The sequence below is a fragment of the Vicugna pacos genome, chromosome 1, assembly GCF_048564905.1.
Source record: "Vicugna pacos chromosome 1, VicPac4, whole genome shotgun sequence".
Lineage (NCBI taxonomy): Eukaryota > Metazoa > Chordata > Mammalia > Artiodactyla > Camelidae > Vicugna > Vicugna pacos.
In genome coordinates, this window is record NC_132987.1 from 52,236,886 (window position 1) to 52,255,414 (window position 18,529).

Below are 18,529 nucleotides of genomic sequence, written 5' to 3' on the forward strand. Positions count from 1 at the left end.
TTTCAGTTTCAGTAATCTACTTTTGAGTCATTACTTGTCTTACTCATTTTATAATAAAAAACCCAAAGCTTTTATTTTACTGAAATAATGAGTTTATCTTTTGTCTTCTGTCACGTTCTGAAATATAAACAATTACAAAATTGTTCAAAATATCACTTCTGTTAAATGATAATGTTTATTCTATAAAGAGAATGCTAGAACAACATTTGGGGAACAAGAAACAGAATCTATAAAGGATTTATTCATAATCTATTCCCCTCAGTGGAAATTTACATTCTTCTGATTTTGTCTAGTTAACGTGTTTTAAGTATTTTGAATGGGGAAAACAGCTCAAAGAGGACATTCAGGCGGATTCCGGCTCACAGTTCATCATCTGAGTACATGATTTCAATTAACTGAAGAGGTGCGGAGCAGCACTTCCTGGAGTTGCCAAGCACGGACAAGAACAAACTCGGGTGAGACTCATCACCTTCACCACCACGCCGGGCTGGTGGCAAAGGGGCAGGCCAGGCTGGGCTTTGGCAGTGACGCCAAGAGGTGCAGCAAGGCTGCGCCACGGAGTGGGGTGGGGGGGAGCTGCCGCGCCCCCGCGCTCTGCCCGGAGCCCTTGATTGGGTCCGCGGCGATCCGCCCGCTCCAGACCGCTCCCCGCGGGGGAAGCGAGCCCAGCCGAGCGTCGGCTGCCCAGCCCCTGCCCAAGATTTAAAACGCGCAAGTTTTGTTCTTGAGACCAATGACTTTAGCTCTGATGCTGGGAGGAGAGCCTACCTGCGATTTGGGAGATTAAGGAACTGGCCTTAGACTTGGTGAGTTTTGCTTTAAGCTCTCTTTGAAATGAAGCTGGGCTTGGAAGTAAACTTCATTAGGGGGCGGGGTGAGTTTCTCCCCACTGCCCCATTGCATTCTTAAAACAAACCGCCGCCGTGAAGCTCTAGATCTGTAAATTAGAGCCTCCTTCTTTTGTCACTGAGGCCCCCAGAAGTTCGACGCGTATAAGTGGTGTGACATGAGATCTTTCAAAAAGACTAGCCTGCCCTCAGAACTCTTGCTCTGAAAAGGAAAATAAAGTGCTCAGAGGACAGCAACTCAGAACTTACCTCTCGTAGATAAGTAAACTGCCGGTGTTCTGAACGAATGGGTCACGAGTCCAACAAATTCTACTTCTTAAAGAAAAGTGTATGGAGACCAGTTATTTCATGTGGAATTAACATATGTGATCAATCGTACTATTAAAAAATGCGCTGCAGCCCACCGCATCCTAGCAGGGGTAAGGCCTCTCGTGGGTGGAAATGCTGTCTTCTCTTCCGGATGACTAAATGGGGGAAGTTCCAAACCGCTCGGCGGGGATAAATCTCAACTCCGCGTCTGGTTCGTTCTTTGTGCGGGGAGACGGGCTCCTCTGTCCGCAGTGAGGGCTCCCGGCCCCTCGGCCTCCGGAGCCCCGCCCCTGCCCGGCCCGGCCGCCCAGCTGCGCCGCGCCTCCTTGCCGGAGCGGCTCCGGGGCTGCCGGAAAGGAGACTCCGAGTCTCTTCTGCTCCCTCTGGACCAGGCGAGGTCTCTAGGGCCGAGACGAGAAGAGAGTCGCGAGGAGGTGAAGGCACGCGCGTTCACACAGTGGCTCCAGGGCTTCAGGTTGGAATGCGCGCTGGGGCCGGGGAGGCACGGCTGGGGCAGACACCGGGCCCGGCCCTGGCCCTCTGCTCTGGCCCAGAGCGCGCGCAGTCCGGCGTCGGAAAGCTGGGGTGGCCCTACCCACCGCGGGGCAGGGCTGCCCACCGCCCGAGAGCGCGGCGGGGAGGAGGCGCGTTCCCTCTCCCGGGCGCCTTTGTTCGCTCCGGACTGCGGGCGGGAGCCCCGCGACGGTGGCCTCAGGCTGGCCGCCGCCTAGGTGCGGCAGGTAAGCCAGGGGACCCGGAGCTCCGGTGGGGGTGAAGTTTCCCGGACCGGGTGGGTGGGAGTCCTTCCCTAGGGAGCTCCTGCAAAGCGGCCGACGCGCCGCGATGCCGAGACCCGCCCGAGCGCGGGAGCCGGGAGGCGAACGCCGCGCCCTGCGGATCTCGGTTTCCGGCTGGGGTCCCTAATCTTGCTGCCACTCGTGGGCTGCAGGGGTGAATTCGGGTAGAAACTCTTGCGTAGGATTGGAAGGTAGGAAACCGCCAGACTAGGGAAGCTTTCGGGAAGTTGCAGGCTGGGGAAATGGAGACAAGGAAGTGGACAGGCAGGGAAACTGGGAAACGAGACCTCTTTCTAAGCCGGGAGGTTGTTAACCACAGTTTCCTTTGACGCTGTCGAATTTCATTTTGCATCCTGAAGTGATAATCAATTACTTACCCAGACACCACTTACGTAGAGTCCAAAGTAGCAACTTTTCATCCTACTCTGACTACACACTCTATATTTTTCTTTCCCAGTGTTGGTTTTCATAGGTTATGAGACATGTTAAAGGGACACCAATGCTGTAACCGCTCGGTGGCTGGTGGTGGCTTGGAGCTCATATTTAGGGTAATTCTCTGATGAAAGTACATCCATTAGAACTGGATTTGTTCCTCTGTGCCTTTATTTTGGGAAACTTTGCTTGGTCCCTATGGGGGAAGGAAGAAGGATGTGAGAAGCTGAAACTGACCCAGAAAAGAATGATGGAAGGTAGCTGTATTAAGTGGTGGCACTGAAAAGATACCATCCTGAACTTTCTGAAAGGGGGCTTGATTGGCGACTAGCACCTAAGGTTTTAACTTTCTCAGAAGAAACTAATGGTAGATTTTATATCTTGTCACGGGGGTGGGGTAGCTGCTTTTGGGGGTCAAGTCTTTTTTTTTTAAATTTTAAAGCAAGGTAAATTCAATACCTGAAATGTTTTCATTAAATACTTAAAATGATCCTCCACTCTCATGCTCCTTGTCTCTTTCTCTCACCTCCTCTCCCACAGGCACTCTCCATGAGTGTTTTTTGAGCACCCTCTGAGGATGAGGGTGACTCAGTCTGACTAATCTCAACCCTCCCAGCACCGTGACACCTGAAGATGGGAATGCATGTTATGATAGGGAAGGTTCAAGCTGAGGCTCAAAGAGACTATTTCCCGAGGAAGTGAGAAATGAGGCATTATTAGGAGGCATAGATGATATTGCACATAAATGTTTTGATCCCCCTCCCCTCCTCTTCCCCTACTCCAACACAAGCCATCAGAAGGTGGAGAGGAATTTTCAAAATAAACTGCAAGGCTCTAGCAAGGAAAAATGTCACACTATATTTCATTAACATAGAGATCAAATTTCCCTTTTATAAAAGACTGATTCAAATGAGATTGTAGGAAAAGGAAATAACTTTCTGATTCTCAAATATAGAACAGCTTGAATAATAACTCATGGGTTTTGAAATGGGTCATCTTTTAAAATGGGTCATTTTGGCTAAAATCATTGCACTCAGTGACTTTCAAATTGTCAAGGTGGAGTTCCTTCTGAGGACCAACTGCACTAGTATCTATATCACAGAACATAGGATGTGGTACAAAGAAATGGGACATGGAGAAATTCAGAAGGAAGTAATCTCTTCTAGAATAACAAAATATATCCTGTCTTTTTGGAATGTTGTATTTGCTCAATTGAATAAATCTTAGCTTTGCATTTTATGGCACATTATACCTTTTTGGGAATATTTCCATAGCCATTATTTTATCCCATTATTGAATAATCTTGTGAGGAGAGGTAAACATTCTGTGTTCCAGAAACTGAGGAACAGCATATTATTATAAGAGCTCTGTGATTAGAATAGAATCTTTGCCAGCAAAGATTTAGCCAGAACAGTGTAAATCTAAAATGTTTTTCTTACATTAATATATATAGAAGAGATATGAATTCACATTTAAAGATAAGGAACTCCATCAGGTGAGATGTAAACTTCGAATAAACAAAAATTTTATACATTTTAATGCTGGAAACTCAAAGGTGGAGTTTGACTACTAACTTATTTTTCAGATTTATCTTCCATAGTGAAGTTTTTAATACTAGATGCCAGAAAGGAATGTTCTACTAAGTCTGCAGGCAATAAGCCCCCTATATTCCAAGTTCAGAATACCATTACACAGCTTAAGATCCCCTGAGATTTCATATTCTATCTCTTGTATTCCTTTTCTACAACTCTTTTGACAGTTTTTGATAGTGCTCTTAGCAAAGTAAGTTAAAAAGTTGATTCAACTTCTCCATAATTTACAGGGCCTTGTAATCTTTTGGCTGTGTCATCTTTATTGAAGTGTATTTTTAAGTGCTTATGGGAACCATATTGTTCTTTCCTGCCAAGGATAATGGAAGATCATGCTCAGGCAATTAGGGATGATACCTCTATTCTCAGTCTCAACAGTGTTTGAGATGTGTTAATGGCCCTTAGCAATCAGATCAGTATTTTAAAAAACTCATATCTAATAAATATTTTTTGAGAAGAATATTAAGAATATAGCTCATCATTTGGAAAGGAAAATAACCTCTAGAGAATATCAGCCATCTACTAACTAAACCATTATGATAAAAGATACATGAAGAATTTCCCGAGAAAGGAAATTAGCTTATATTCAACACCTGATCTGGACTGCGCTTTGTCAATAAATCATCTCAAATGATCCTCAGAAAACACTGTTGGTGCATGGTTTAGAGACCGAAGTCAAGTTCATATGACTAGTAAATAGAAGCACCAGAATATAAATTGCTTTTGTTCATATTCTAAAACTCTTGGTTTTTCTACTCTCTTGCCCCTCTCAGGTCCAGATTTCAGGCTGCACTGGAACATTTTCTTACTCTGGTAGGAGATCTACACTGGAAACATCTCTGAAGCCCTCTCAGCATCTCACCTGTGGCCTACTACACAGTATGTGATAAATTAATATTTGTTGAATTAATTAAATGTAGATATTAATTATCTATTTTCAGGGCTGACCAGCATAATGCCTGGGACAGGGCAGGTGCTTAAATGGTAGTTAACTTATTATAATAAATGTTGATCAACTGAGATGGAAATGTGTTATATATACCTCTTATGTTTCACACCATTATTTATTTTTTGTACTCTAAACCCTCAATCAAATGGTTTTTCCAAAGATACAATTTCCAAAGATAACAGGACATATGAACTGATGCTGGACAATAGGCTAATGTGTACAGCTTATGTAACAGGTTTACATGAGGTTATATTGTCACTTTATTTTGAAATCACTATTTTTCATATCATAATTTGACCTCAGCTGTGTATGACTCATCTCCTTTCATCTCATCCAATACTTATTCATCAAGTTCTTACTTAAAACATCCTCTCTGAGTCCTATACTTTTTACTCTCTTCTCCCCTCCTTTTCACTTTTTTTTTTAACCCTCTTCTGTCACTTTGAATCTCTACCCTTAAATTCACCAGTCCTCCTTGTGTGGAAAAGATCTCATATACCCAAAGGACACAGACTCACAAGGTCACTTTTACCCATTGTCTAGTGCTATTAAGATCAAAGAAAGGAGGGAGGGAAACTTGAGATAGAAGGTTAGTAAAAGGGTACGTTACAGAGAAAACAAGAACAAGCTCTGGCAAAGTGCAGGTGATAGGAAAACATAAATGTCTCCAAACTTCAGACAGTAAAACGCATCCTTTGCCCTCTTGGGTTGCTTCTTTTGGCCCTGCCCCACCTGCTTCCCTGTCCTCCCATCCTGATGGGAGCTCCAGGAAAAGCAGCTGTATCAGTGTCAGGGAGGAAGGGCAGGTGAGGAGCTCAGGGACAGGACCTGGAACCAATCAGCTGCTACTGAGCTGCCACAGGGTCTGGAAATTATGGAGGTTATGGGGTTAACCCCATATCTCAGTGCCTCAGTTTCTTCTTCAGCAAAATGGGGAGATCATTTCTCCCTCAGAGGTTGTTGTGAGGCTTAAAGAGTCACTATAGGTGTAAAGCATTCAGAACAGAGCCTGGCACACAGGAAACACACCATGTTCGTAACTGCTGCAAGACTGGGCAGAAGGAGAAGTTTGTTTCTTAAGTAGGCAAGAACAAAACTGACAAGAGTTGTATTTTAAAGAGCAAGCAGCCTTGTCAACCCAAACAAATATAACTCAAGAATGAATACAGAAGGCCAAGCTTAGAAAAGCAAATGTTTGACTTCTCTGAGACCCTCTTTATATTTCAGCTTTTTTGTTGGTTTCAAATTCTATATCATCAAACTGGTCACTGAGAAATTTTAGTAACTTTTAATATAACTCTTCTGAGATATAATAATACCCTAATCCCTGTGCCACTGTTTCCTTAGTGTTTATCCTTACAAAGGGCTTGTCTTTACTTGTTTGTTCATTGGTATTTCCTTGTCTTTATTTTTCCCATAGCCAGCAAACAGAAATCAACATCCATCTTTAACTTCGAAAGAACCGTATAACTTAGTTTATATAGGCGTCACACCATATATTTTATAACCAGTTTTTCCCATTGTCACACATCGATGCTTGCTAAGTTGGAATTTAAAGTCTCTGGACTAACACTGAATCAAGAACTATCTCTCTAATGTATTCTTTGTGGAGGGATAACAATTTCAAATGGCTTCTAATCTTTGCCCATGGCTTGAGCTAAAGTTTCATAGCTAGTCACAGCCACAAAAACAATGAATGACAACTGTTGGGTGGAATTTGTCCTTTTTACAGTCTTATATTGGAAACACTCAAATTTGGTTAAAGAATAAAATAAAATTGAGAGAATACCTAATTTTTCACACTCAAAATACAAGTTATAAATGCACATTTCAGGTTGCTTCCTTCCTTCTTGAGCAAATAGAAAGGGAATCAGTACTAAGGAGTAAACAGTTGTGTTTCTCACCACCAATTTACTACAACTAATTTAAAAGGGAAAAAAATCTATGAAGATCAAATTATAGCCTTTCCAGTACATTCAGGTCTTTTTATACCTGATTTCTCTTAACAGAGCAGTTTGGGTCCTGAGTATTGGCTCTAGCTATAGTTAATACAGAAAAGATGATCACAAAAAGCCAGGAAAAAAAATACTTGAAATGTAAAACAAAATGCAACACAAAGATAGGAGAGAGAATATTATCTTTCCTTTGAGTTATGCCTGGAAAGGAACCAAATATTGTGTCTTACATGGGGCTTTAAGTCATGAAAGTTTAAATGTAGAAGTACAAAGTAATGAGGCTTTTAAAAAAAATCTGTGACTTACTAGAGGGGCATCACTAGTTTATAGTCATACTTTCATCACTTTTGAATATTGTGCCCCAAATGAGTGCCTCACTTGCCTCTCCCTCACCCGGACCTTGCCGGTCAGTGTGTCTACAGAGGGAGCGGAGAGGGTTGGCCAGCCTGGGGAATTCCTGAAGAGGAAGCACATGAGGGGTAAGACGTTGACATGTGTGTGATGTCTTCTCCTTTCTCTGTGGGACAGGAGATGAAGTCATCAGCTAAGTGAGGAGGACAGGCCTTGGGCAGGGGGGAGATTTAGCATGGCTGGTGAAGAGCCTGGGAGAGGGAGCAGGTCCAGGACAAGTGGAGGCCCGTCACTCAGCACCAAGGACTCTGCCTGCAGCTGGATATCGCCATGTATAATGATGCTGTCTGCCTGTGACTTAGGCTTCCTGACAGCCCTGGAGGTGTTGTAGGAGTCTAGAGGGAGGGAATGACCCACGGTCTGGGGTTGCTGGGGTGGAAGGATGGGAACCAGGGAGAGGAGGGCAGAGGTGCCAGGTGATTCTGCATCTGAGTCAGGGAGGTGGGTAGAGGAAAGGTCAGGGCACTGCTGGGTGGACAGGGGTGTTAGGGGGCAGGTGGCAGGTGTGCAGAGCATTCTCGATGAATATTTAGAGGTTGTGATTGAAAAGGGAGTGGACTGGAATTTGAAATTTCAGAGGAAATGCAGTTCTAAGTGATGCCACATAAATGACTTTCTTGATGGTAAGTTGTCTTGAGTGCGTGGGAGGGAAAGTGAACAAAATGGCATACACACCATAAAACAAGGGTTCCTGAGACGTCTGAGTGTTGTACGTCTACTAAGCAAGATGTAGAAATATAGTTTCCCCCAGGTTAGATGTTGTTCATATATTACAACAACGGCCAGAAACAGTGGTCGAGAAACATATGGATAGACACAAAAATATATGCATTTTGAATTCAAACCTGCTGGCTTTCTCTAGTCAGCACAACTCAGCCTTCAGCTCCAGGGTCAGTGTTGCTTCTCCTCCTGGAAGATGCCTTTCCCCTCGACCTGGCCCCCACCTTGAGACCCTCGTGCTCCCAGCACAGCCCTCACTCTTTACGCCACATCTGTCTTCCTGCTTCAGCTCCACGACGGCCTTGTCCGTCCCGCCTTCCAACTGTCTCCCTCTCCCTTTGTTACCCCATCTTAATTTTCTTATAAACTATCCCTTTAAGATAATTCCTTTTTTCTTTGCCTCCTCCCTCTTCTCCTTCCCCTGAGTTTACTGTTCCTCCAGGCCTCTCTGTTCACCTCCCCCCACCGCCCCCAACCCAGAGTGTTCACAGCTGCTCTGCTCAGGGTGCCCACCGGACCTTCAGTTCCATCTGCCTCCAGTGTCAGCTCACCAACTGCACTTCCCCACCTGTCATCTCTCCAACACCGCAGTCAACACAAGCCTAAAACCAGACATCTTCCCACCTCGCTCCTAACTCAGGAAACCAGTTTTCCCTCATGTGTCACTAATGCTTGAAACTAGATTTCACACCTTTTACTCCCTGTCCCAACTGCTGGGGTTTTGTTTTTCTTGAAAGGGTCTTCTTTTCCCCCTTCTGCCTTCACCACATCTGCCACTGCAGACTAGGCCCTCTGTTTCTCATCCTGCTTCAGGACAAGGCCCTGATACAACTGGTGTCCTGATCTCCAGACATCCTGCATCCATCCTGTGTACCACTGCCAGATTTTTGCATAAAGCTTAATAAATATTGACAGGGGAGTTATCACTAAAGACAAAAATGGAAACTTCTGTGACTTGCTGCCCTAGGCACTCACTGACTTCTCTGCCTTATTTTCAAGGTTCTCCATAAAGTAGGCCCCAAACTCCCTGCTTTCAAATAGCTTGCCTGTTTCTCAAATATTTGCCGTATTGTGATACTTTCCTTTCTTGCCTGGAACAGACTGCTTGTCTTCCTGCAGCCACCTAAATCCTGTTCATCCTCAGGCCCTCCTGGTCCAGCTGTCACTGATCTCTATTCCTGGGGACACTCCTGTTGTGCCTGGAGTTGGTTTTAGTGCTGACACACTGTCTGTACCTTACTGTGACATGCCCGTGGTTGTCCAGAGGAACTGTTTTCATGTGGGCACCATGAGTCTTGTCTCAACTAGACTGTAGTTGCTTTCAGATTAGAGGCCAGAAGATACAACTTCAGGAGTCCCACCATGCCTGGCATTAAGTATTTCCAAGGCAAATACTCACATACTTGTAGGATTAATTGAAACATTGGACACTGAGGTTATTTAATCTGAACTTAAAATGGAGATGTCACCATCTTGATTAAAACTTCAACATTTACAGCAGGTTTTGCATAATATTTTAGGATCACAAAAGTAGACTCAACAAAGAAATAAGTTGACAGCAGAAGTGAAGTAGAAAAAAATCAGGGGTCATTTACGGAAACTTGTAGTCTCTAGATGCACTAACTTTTTTTTTTTTCCATACAAGTTTAAAGAGCTCTCTTGGGAAGAAATATTCTTGAGTAGCTGAGGGGCACAGCTCCCAGACTGAAAAGCATTTGGGGGGGGGTCTGCCACCTTTTCTGATGTTCCTACTCGACTTCTGTTCTTATTCTTCTGACTATTTCTATTAGGAAAGAGAATAATTAGGGTATCTGTTCCTTCTTCTCAATCCAAATAGGAGCAAGCCCAAGTACTATTCCAAATATTTGCATATTTTCCTCTAAGCAGCTCTTTGTCCTGTTCTCTCCTGTAGTCTTTCCTGTTTCCTATTTTCAGCAGGCTCTGAAGTCATCTGTAATTTTTATATCATCTCAGTAACAATACTTTGATCTTTGCCCCCAATTTGCAGATTAAATCACCAATGCAGAGTGCAGGGAAGGGTGCCCAAGTTTGTACAATAAATCTGGCCCCAAACCGAGCAGCCTTGGTTCCAGCCTGTTAATTGGTTGCCCAGTCGCGCTGCGGGCACAAAGGAAGCTGCACCCACAGCATTCTGTCCTGGGTGGTTGCTGAGCCCACATTCATTATTGGAATCGCTTTGTTTCCTGTAAGCCCAGCATTTTCTCTCTCCAGGTCAGGCAGGTCTGCGGGCTTCTCTGTAGCCCTCACCACTGCACTTTGACTACAGAAGCTAGAGGATGTGCCTTAGAGAGGCGTTATGACTCTGCATTAACCAGAAGGGAGAGCCTCAATTTCCTGTGCTTGGTCTCAGCAAGGCCACGGCTGGGGCAATGTTGTTTAGTTTTAGCGAATGAATTTAGATCGTGGAGGTGCTTTTGCTTTTGGTTGAAAAAGGCCACCTAGTGACTAAGTTCACTTTGGAGGAGTTGGAGTGTTCTTTTGTTAGAAGTGAGGTACTATAAACGAGCAGTTTACCTTTCCTAGATCTGCCCCTCATCACATCAACACTAACAGGCAGATCTGGTGACGACTGACAAACGGGGGCTCAACAATTCAAGCTCTGCTGAAGGTGGAGAAACCATAGAACTTCACACACTGTGCTGAACCTAAATGAGCGCGTGGGTTGTTGGCTTTGTGACAGGTTCTTTGTCATTTTTCAGAAAACTGCTGTGACTCTTAGAGGTCATTTGGGAACGACTGAATAAATATAGGAGAATGGGGTAAATACATAGGTAGTGGGGTGGGGAGGGGATAAAATGAATGTCATGGGCTGGCTGCTAGGTTGTAGCAGCACTGTTAGCAGCAGCAACGCTCCACGCGGATGAGTAATAGACCCCATTCATTGGAGAGAGACTAGGGCCTCTGTGAGTCCAGCGTACACGTGGGTGCCAGCGGAGTTGGGCTGGTGGGCTGATTGTCTAGCAAGAAGCTCACGCTTGTAAACAACTGTGAATAGGTGCAAAGCAAGCTGCCGTGGGAGCACACTGAGTGCCGCTGCTCAGAAACGAGAAGCTAGTTTTGCCTGTGGTTCCAAAGGTTACTTTCTTTTTTGTTGCCTTCTCAGAGTCTCTTGGAATAGAAACTGCAGACCAATTTCAGTTGAGAATTTTCTTTCTTTGTTTTTCCATAAAAAGTTAGTATATTATACCCTCACTTTTGTAAGAACCAGAATTCTTAAATACCTATGCTGTTGTAAAATCTGCCATTAAGAATTCTGTTATTTTGCATGAAGTCTCCGGTTCCTTCACTGCGTATTATGGAGGAGCAGAAGAGGCTATTGGCCTTCATAGGTAGGCCTTATGTAACTGGGCACTGTTAAGACTGAGAGGAAGTGCCCTCCCCCACCAGTGATAGTGACTTTCAAAGTTTAGGCAGATGCCACCATCAGAAATGGATGTGTCCTGCTGTCTCTTACCCTGCTCTGGAGCATTTGGTCCACCATGACCAGCCAAACCACAGGGGAAATTACTGATATTGATCAAGCCCTTAGAATAGTATTCTTTACTTTCTTGATTATAAAGCACTATAGAAATGCATTTTACAACTCAAAAGGTAAAAGCTTAAAGTTTCACAAAATAGTAGTTATATTTACTGTTTTCAGTGCACTGTACCATCCTCTATTCTTCTCTTTCTTTTTCTTTTCTGTTTTTAAAATGCTGTTTGTGGCTTTCTAAGTGGTGCTAGCCATTTTAAAATCTATAATCTTGGGGATAAGATGTTACCTGTGCTGATTATCTCTAGGCAAAGTCTTGTGGCGCCTGGCTCTAATCTGCTTTCACTGGACTTTTCACATGCTTAGCTTTGGCAGTTATCACCCTAATGTGGAGTAATCGTGGGGGATGGGAAGTACAGCTGGGTGTAAAAGGCCTGAAGTCAGGAAGGAAGTCCCACAGCCAAGGTTAGGCTGGTACAGTTGGCTTTATATTGGGGCAAAGAGTGGGGAATTTGAGGATGAGACCTTTGGGCACAAAAGTAGAGCCCTTGCCCTGGGGCTTGTGATGTGGATTTGGCTACTTAGCCAGCCTGGACAGCCTAGAGCCTGTCGGTGTGCTGAAAGCCCAGGAGACTGATCTGTCAACCCTGAGAGGAGAGCCTGCTTCTCCAGGCAAAAGGATGTGTCTTACTTGTGGTAAGAGATGGGGACAGAGTCTTTGAGGAAGGGAGGTGCTGTCTCCTAGTGGTGGCAGGAAAGGGAGGACATGGGGGCAAGCAGTGGTGGCAGGGTCCTCATCTGAGGTGGTGGTACCTGGCTGGGCTTCCTGACCCCCAGTTCTTCCCAAGTGACCAGCTGTTTGAGTGAAAGGTGGCTCCACCACCAGCATGGTTCTTTGCACCGATATTCAGAGAACCCCTACTAGGTGTCAGGTGCTGGCATGGATGCTGAGGAGGTAGGGGATCTACGACAAGGCATCTACCTTGTGCCTCGGGTCAGAGTTCACAATGTTATCAGGGAGGCAGTTAAAAAGTCTCAGTACAAGAAGATGGATGTAAGAAGGTGCTGTGGCAATACAGATAAGAGCAGGGGGTGGGGGAGCCCAGTTCAGACTTCCCAGAGGAGGATGCCTATAGAATTTAGTCAGCATTAGTAGACTTCACATCAGCAAGGGGAGTGCCAGGCCCTGGGAGTGCTGGTGCAAAGGCTGGCGTGTATGAAGTAGCAAGTGCATCTGAGCTTTCAGCCAACACTTTGGTTTTGTCAATGGGTGGAGAGCATCTGAGGGGTTTAAAGAGTTCAGTTAGTCTCATGTTTACATGTGAGTTTTAGAAAGGTCACTCTGACCATGAAGTAGAGGATGGGTTGGCCAGGGATCATTTGCTCTGCTGCACTGGTCTGGGTGAGAAGTCATGATGACATGAAAGGGTGAAGAGAGGTTTAGAAGAAGCAATTCACAGGATTAAATAACTAGATATGGATGTGGAGGGAAAAGAGGACTTTCAGATCTCCGGCATAGACACATGAAGTACAGTCAGACACAAAGAGAAAATAAAAACAGCTGGTTTTAGGGGAGAAGACAGTAGAATGGGTTGGAAATGGATATTTGATTTCCCTTGTATGCCAGGAAATTATTACTCATCTACCTTCCTCTCTCTGTGTATCTGTGTATGTTCCCATTTTACCTGCATGAAAACTACTAGTTAAGCAGTATTATTAGAATTTTTTAGATTTCTTGGTTTGATGCAGGATACAGTGCAGCACATAGTAAGTGGCTGAGCCAACTCTGGTGTTCAAATTGCCTGACTACAAAGACAGTGCCTGTGGCTACAATCCTGTGGCTTCCCAGTTTTGAAGAACATTTGGGGTGCTTTTTGAGATTCCGAATAGAAAAGTACAGAAAGAAGATGACTGTACAGATTGGGGGCTCGCAAAAGTCACTTTGGTTAGAGAAAGTTTGGACTATGCTTTTGAGAAGCATACATCAACTCCTTGACATGAACCTTGATTTGGGGGGGTGGGAATCTTACTCCTATTTCTGCCTTGTCTGTAGCAAAATTTAATGGATTTTTACTGTTATGAACTTTCTTTTCAGTCAGTACTTTGCCTTGAACTATATAGCTGCTTTCATCCTGACCATATTCCAAGTTAATATATTAATGGATATATTTATCTGAGATATTTGAACGTTAAGTATATAAGATGATAGCCATTTTGAAGCCTTTTTTTTTTTTAAAGGTTGAGAAGAGAAAAAGGTCTTTGTATTCTGAATGGCAAGATGGTAGAGGATAGTTCTCCCCCTTCCCCTGGACTTCCCTGAAAAATTAAACAGTTGTATACCTCTACTAAATACTAGCTACCTTGTCACCTTTTGTCCAGATCAGTCAGGTTACATTTAGTTCAGAAGGAATTAAGCATAGTTTGTGTCTTTCTGATAACTCAATAACCTGTTCACTTGTCATCTTTTCTCTTCCAGGGTCTACTAGGTTGCACTTAACTTTCACAAAAAGGAGCACACGGAACAGCGGCAGGAGGCCAATCCCCGAACTTAATGAAAGATGTCAGAGTAGGAGCGTTCTGATGTGCTAGCGTCCTCACGCTCCCGTGTGTTCCAGCCTTTCGCCATCTCTGAAAAAATGGTATTAGAAGGAAATATTCTTTAAAATAAGAAGCTCCTTTTACATTAGTAATGACCAACATGGACATCTGTTCTATAGAAGACAAAGTTCTATGGTCTTGAAGAAGCAGGTGGCTATTTAAAACTGTCGCTAAATAAAAACAGACCTGAATGGACATCAGAATGTTTGTTAGTGGCAGGAGAGTAAAAAAATGGCAGTTTATTCAGTTATTTGCCACTTGTTTTGTACTAAGCCTCATGTTCTTTTGGGGACCCATCAATAATAACATTGTGAGCCATATGAAGTCCTACTCTTACAGATACCTCAAAAATAGCTATGAATTTGTGAATGATACCCTGTCTCTTAAGCGCAGTGGGGAAGGGGTTCCTCGCTACCAATACTTGATTAACCACGAGGAAAAGTGTCAAGCACAAGATGTCCTGCTCTTACTGTTAATAAAGACTGCTCCTGAAAACTACCATCGACGTTCTGCCATTAGGGAAACGTGGGGAAACGAGAAGTACGTTCGGTCTCAACTGAACGCCAACATCAAAACTCTGTTTGCCTTAGGAACACCTTCTAACCCACAGATAAGAGAAAGACTGCAGAGAAGACTGGTTTGGGAAGACCAGATGTACAGTGATATAATTCAGCAAGACTTTGCTGATTCATTCTATAATCTTACTCTTAAATTCCTTCTGCAGTTCAGTTGGGCAAATAGCTTTTGTCCACATGCCAAATTCCTTATGACTGCTGATGATGACATATTTATTCACATGCCAAATCTTATTGAATACCTTCAAAGTTTAGAACAAATTGGTGTTCAAGACCTCTGGATTGGTCGTGTTCATCGTGGCGCCCCTCCTGTTAGAGACAAAAGCAGCAAGTACTATGTCTCCTATGAAATGTACCAGTGGCCAGCTTACCCTGACTATACCGCTGGAGCTGCCTATGTGATCTCTGGTGATGTAGCCGCCAAGGTCTATGAAGCATCACAGACACTTAACTCCAGTCTTTACATAGACGATGTGTTCATGGGCCTCTGTGCCAATAAAATAGGGCTAGTACCACAACACCATGTGTTTTTCTCTGGGGAAGGTAAAACTCCTTATCATCCCTGCATTTACGATAAAATGATGACCTCTCACGGGCATGTAGAAGATCTTCAGGACCTTTGGAAGGATGCCACAGACCCGAAAGTAAAAACAGTTTCAAAAGGTTTCTGGGGGCAAATATACTGCAGAATAATTAAGATAGTTCTCCTTTGCAAATTGTCCTATATGGATACGTATCCTTGTAGGGCTGCCTTTGCCTAATAGTACTTGAATGTTGTATGTTTTCACTGTCACTGAGCCAGTCCTGGATGAAAAACCTTTAAATGTTTGTCTGTACAATAAGTGAAATGAATACAAAAAACAAAGAAATATTTTGAAAGCCCAGTCTATCAGAATGTTTCTTTGGTTCTTCTAGATGCCCTTCAACATAACTTATCTACTTCATTGCCTAAATTCATTTCAAGGAACTTACATTTAGACAAGGTTTATGAAAACAAAACTAAAGGGAATTTCAAGTTCTCTGACCCATAAGTATATGTGAGGTGTAGAGAAATTATTTAGGTGCCTTCGTGTTAGAAAAACTGCTTTTGGAAAAATGCCAAGTAAATGGATAGTATAACATCTCAAAGAAATGAATATATTATTTGACCAGGTATACAAGTTTATTTTCAGTAAAGAGCACTTGATGGAGTTGATGGGGGCAGGGGAAGATTGGCATAGAAGACAGTACATGAATCTGATAAAAGAAAGTCTCCCCTTCAAAGGAGATTTAGGAAAATGTACTCAATTTCTTGATAAACCACCATATCACCCGTTGTCCAGCCATGTAGCTATTTTACCTAGACAGTGTTGGAGTCATTTAAAATATATTTATTTATTTTTTCCAAAGTTTAATGTGAAATTTGAAAAGTCATTAATTCTACCCTAACTGGTACTTTATTATGGGCTTTTAATTATTAGAAAATGACACAAAACATGGGCAGTTTATTATCCAAAGGGTCCTTCTCTAGGGAGAAATCCCTGTTAATTCAAATAAGCTAATTTTAATTTCATGAATTTTTCAACTGGTTTTTAAATAATCAATATCAGTCTGTTTTTAAGGCAGCTATTTAAATGTAGTTTGCATAGAGGAATAAAATAATGAAGAATTCAAAAGGAAAGATAGAAGATTAAAAGCCTCTTTTCTTCATTATTTATAAAATAAAATTTTTAATGTCTAAATTATTGTATTGATTACTAAAATTAGCACACCCCTCTGCAATAAAGTCTCATAAACTACAGTACTTTGTTCTAAGTTGAGACTTTAAAATTGAGAGTATTAAACATCAAATCAAAACTAGTGTCTAAAAAAAAATCTATTCTTTCATAAAAATGACTATCAGAGGTGATCCTCAATTTATAAATATTTCAAACTTGAAGCAGAATGAAAGTGATAGAAAAGTTACCAGAAAGAGGCTTAAAAATATTTGTAAAGCTGCACGTTCCTTGTAATCAAAGAGATGTGACTAAGATCCAATAGAGCAAGTTATATTTATTTTACAAAGCAGAATAAAAATGTGACCATGATGCAAACAACCTCCCCTCACTACAGAAAGAACTAGGTGAAGTGTATTGTTAGAGGGGTTATATGAAGGTCAAAATTACGACTTCAGCAACAGCAGTTGAATGGATTATAAAACCTTTGTATGCAGAGGCGCCTGTTAGGGAAAACTAAGATGTCTCACTTGGTAAGATGATGTCTGAAACACACTAAATGAATAAAAAGGAATTCTCAGTATACACAACTGGATGATGATATATATACTTTTTTGCAGGTAGCTTTTTAATGTTTACAGGAGTTTTTTGTTAATTTTTTTCTATTTTGAAAACTGAAGCTTGTTTACATTGATTGCTCAGATAATTTAGAATTTTTAACTAATGTCAAAACTATGGTGTCAAACATTCTAGTTTGTAGTTACTTTCAGAGTAGGTTCAGGGTTTTTAGATCATTACAGTTCAAATTTTCTGACCAATTTTAAAAACTGTAGAGAACAAAAAGCATATTTTGACAAAGTAGGTTTGTAATTAATTTTTATTCATTGGTCCTTTAATAATCATTTGCCTTTTGGCCGTATATATGCCCTGTGTATCTATACTTGTAACTGTTTAAATTTTCCATTGGTTGAAAACACCAGTGTCTCTTTCCGGCTATCAAAACGATCTTGTTTACAGCAATACTTTTGCGAAACAATTATTTATTTGTGAAAGTGCTCGCCTCAGTTGTGTTCATTTTGCTTAAAACAGAATGAAACATTTACATTTAAAGGAAATATGAAGGCACTTCCTTTTTTAATAAGAAGGAAATTGCTAGATGCTTCCTTCATCAGACTTAAAGTACTGAGAAGAATAATTGTAAATAAAGGATTCCAACCTTTTAAAAAGGAAGGAAAAACTTTTTGGTGCTCCAATGCAAGGCTGTCTTTTAAATATCATCAACAAAGGGAAAATACACTATCAGCCTGTATGGTCACTTGATGGTTGTACACAGTGTTATTGCTAAAAACTTTTTACCTCTTGATTGGTTTGCATCTTTATTCCATATTATTAATTTTATACCAAAATGTTAAATATTTATATTATTTCAGTTTTGCTGTTGTATAGCAAAATAATTAGTGGGTTTTTAAAAAATAAATTTATGATTTCCAATAAACAACTTGAAAATTGTCAACAGCTGTGTATTTTCACGAAGGTTTTTAAACTCCTGTGTGAACATCATTTTTTATACAATCAACTTGCTCTGTTTAATGTCAAAGAGGCCTGTAATATACACTCTTAATCCTATTTCCTGTTCAGATTTGCCATGGTGCTCAGGATAGAGAATTAGTGTATCCTCTGCATTTAGGAGCCACCTAAAATGCCTCCTTGGTTTGTTGTATGATTTATGCCAGAATGTCTACGTGGGGGAATTCTTCCTTCCCAATAGATTGTCCAGGAAAAGATGAAATAAGAACCTATAGCCAAAGTGCCTTAACACACCATTTGAAATGCCATATTTTCCTTTTATTTGATATCACTCGCTGTCCAAAAGTTGATTCAAATTTAGCCTAGTCTCTTAATGTTGGAATGTTCTTAGGCCTGCTTTGCAGCTTGTGCTGGGTTTCAGTATATCTGTGCCTAGTATGTGCTCATCTGCTTTTCACCTGATTCCTGCTCAATTTTTAGCATAGTAGGTTGTGTGATTCAATCTATGTATTTTTTTTTTAAACTTGGAAGCATCTGAATTAGCAGAACTTTTTACTTGTGAGGCATAGCTGGGGTGTTTGTAGTTGAGATTGAGATGATTACTCAGAAGAATTAAGTTGACCTATATTTGG

At 42.1% G+C, this 18,529-nt stretch overlaps 2 protein-coding genes across 5 annotated transcripts in view; one reads left to right on the forward strand and one right to left on the reverse strand.

Annotated features, from left to right (window-relative positions):
• MCF2L2 (MCF.2 cell line derived transforming sequence-like 2) overlaps positions 1–18,529 on the reverse strand; it is a 205,053-nt gene that overhangs the window by 58,053 nt on the left and 128,471 nt on the right. The gene's annotated exons all lie outside the window — the stretch shown is intronic.
• On the forward strand, positions 200–18,078 carry B3GNT5 (UDP-GlcNAc:betaGal beta-1,3-N-acetylglucosaminyltransferase 5). 4 transcript variants are annotated; one of them, XM_031682105.2, is made up of 3 exons: positions 200–806; positions 4,749–4,854; positions 13,980–18,078. In XM_031682105.2, the coding sequence occupies exon 3, from the start codon at positions 14,292–14,294 to the stop codon at positions 15,435–15,437; it is 1,146 nt and encodes a 381-aa protein (XP_031537965.1). In that variant the 5' UTR covers positions 200–806; positions 4,749–4,854; positions 13,980–14,291; the 3' UTR covers positions 15,438–18,078. The 4 variants fall into 4 exon arrangements, with proteins under 4 accessions (XP_031537965.1, XP_031537969.1, XP_031537962.1 ...); XM_031682109.2 differs by lacking the exon at positions 200–806 and adding an exon at positions 1,435–1,897; XM_031682102.2 differs by lacking the exon at positions 200–806 and adding an exon at positions 1,435–1,632.

What these genes read in the sequence shown, in the direction of transcription:
- B3GNT5 (XM_031682105.2), top strand. Translation starts at nt 14,292, where the DNA reads ATGGACATCAGAATGTTTGTTAGTGGCAGGAGAGTAAAAAAATGGCAG.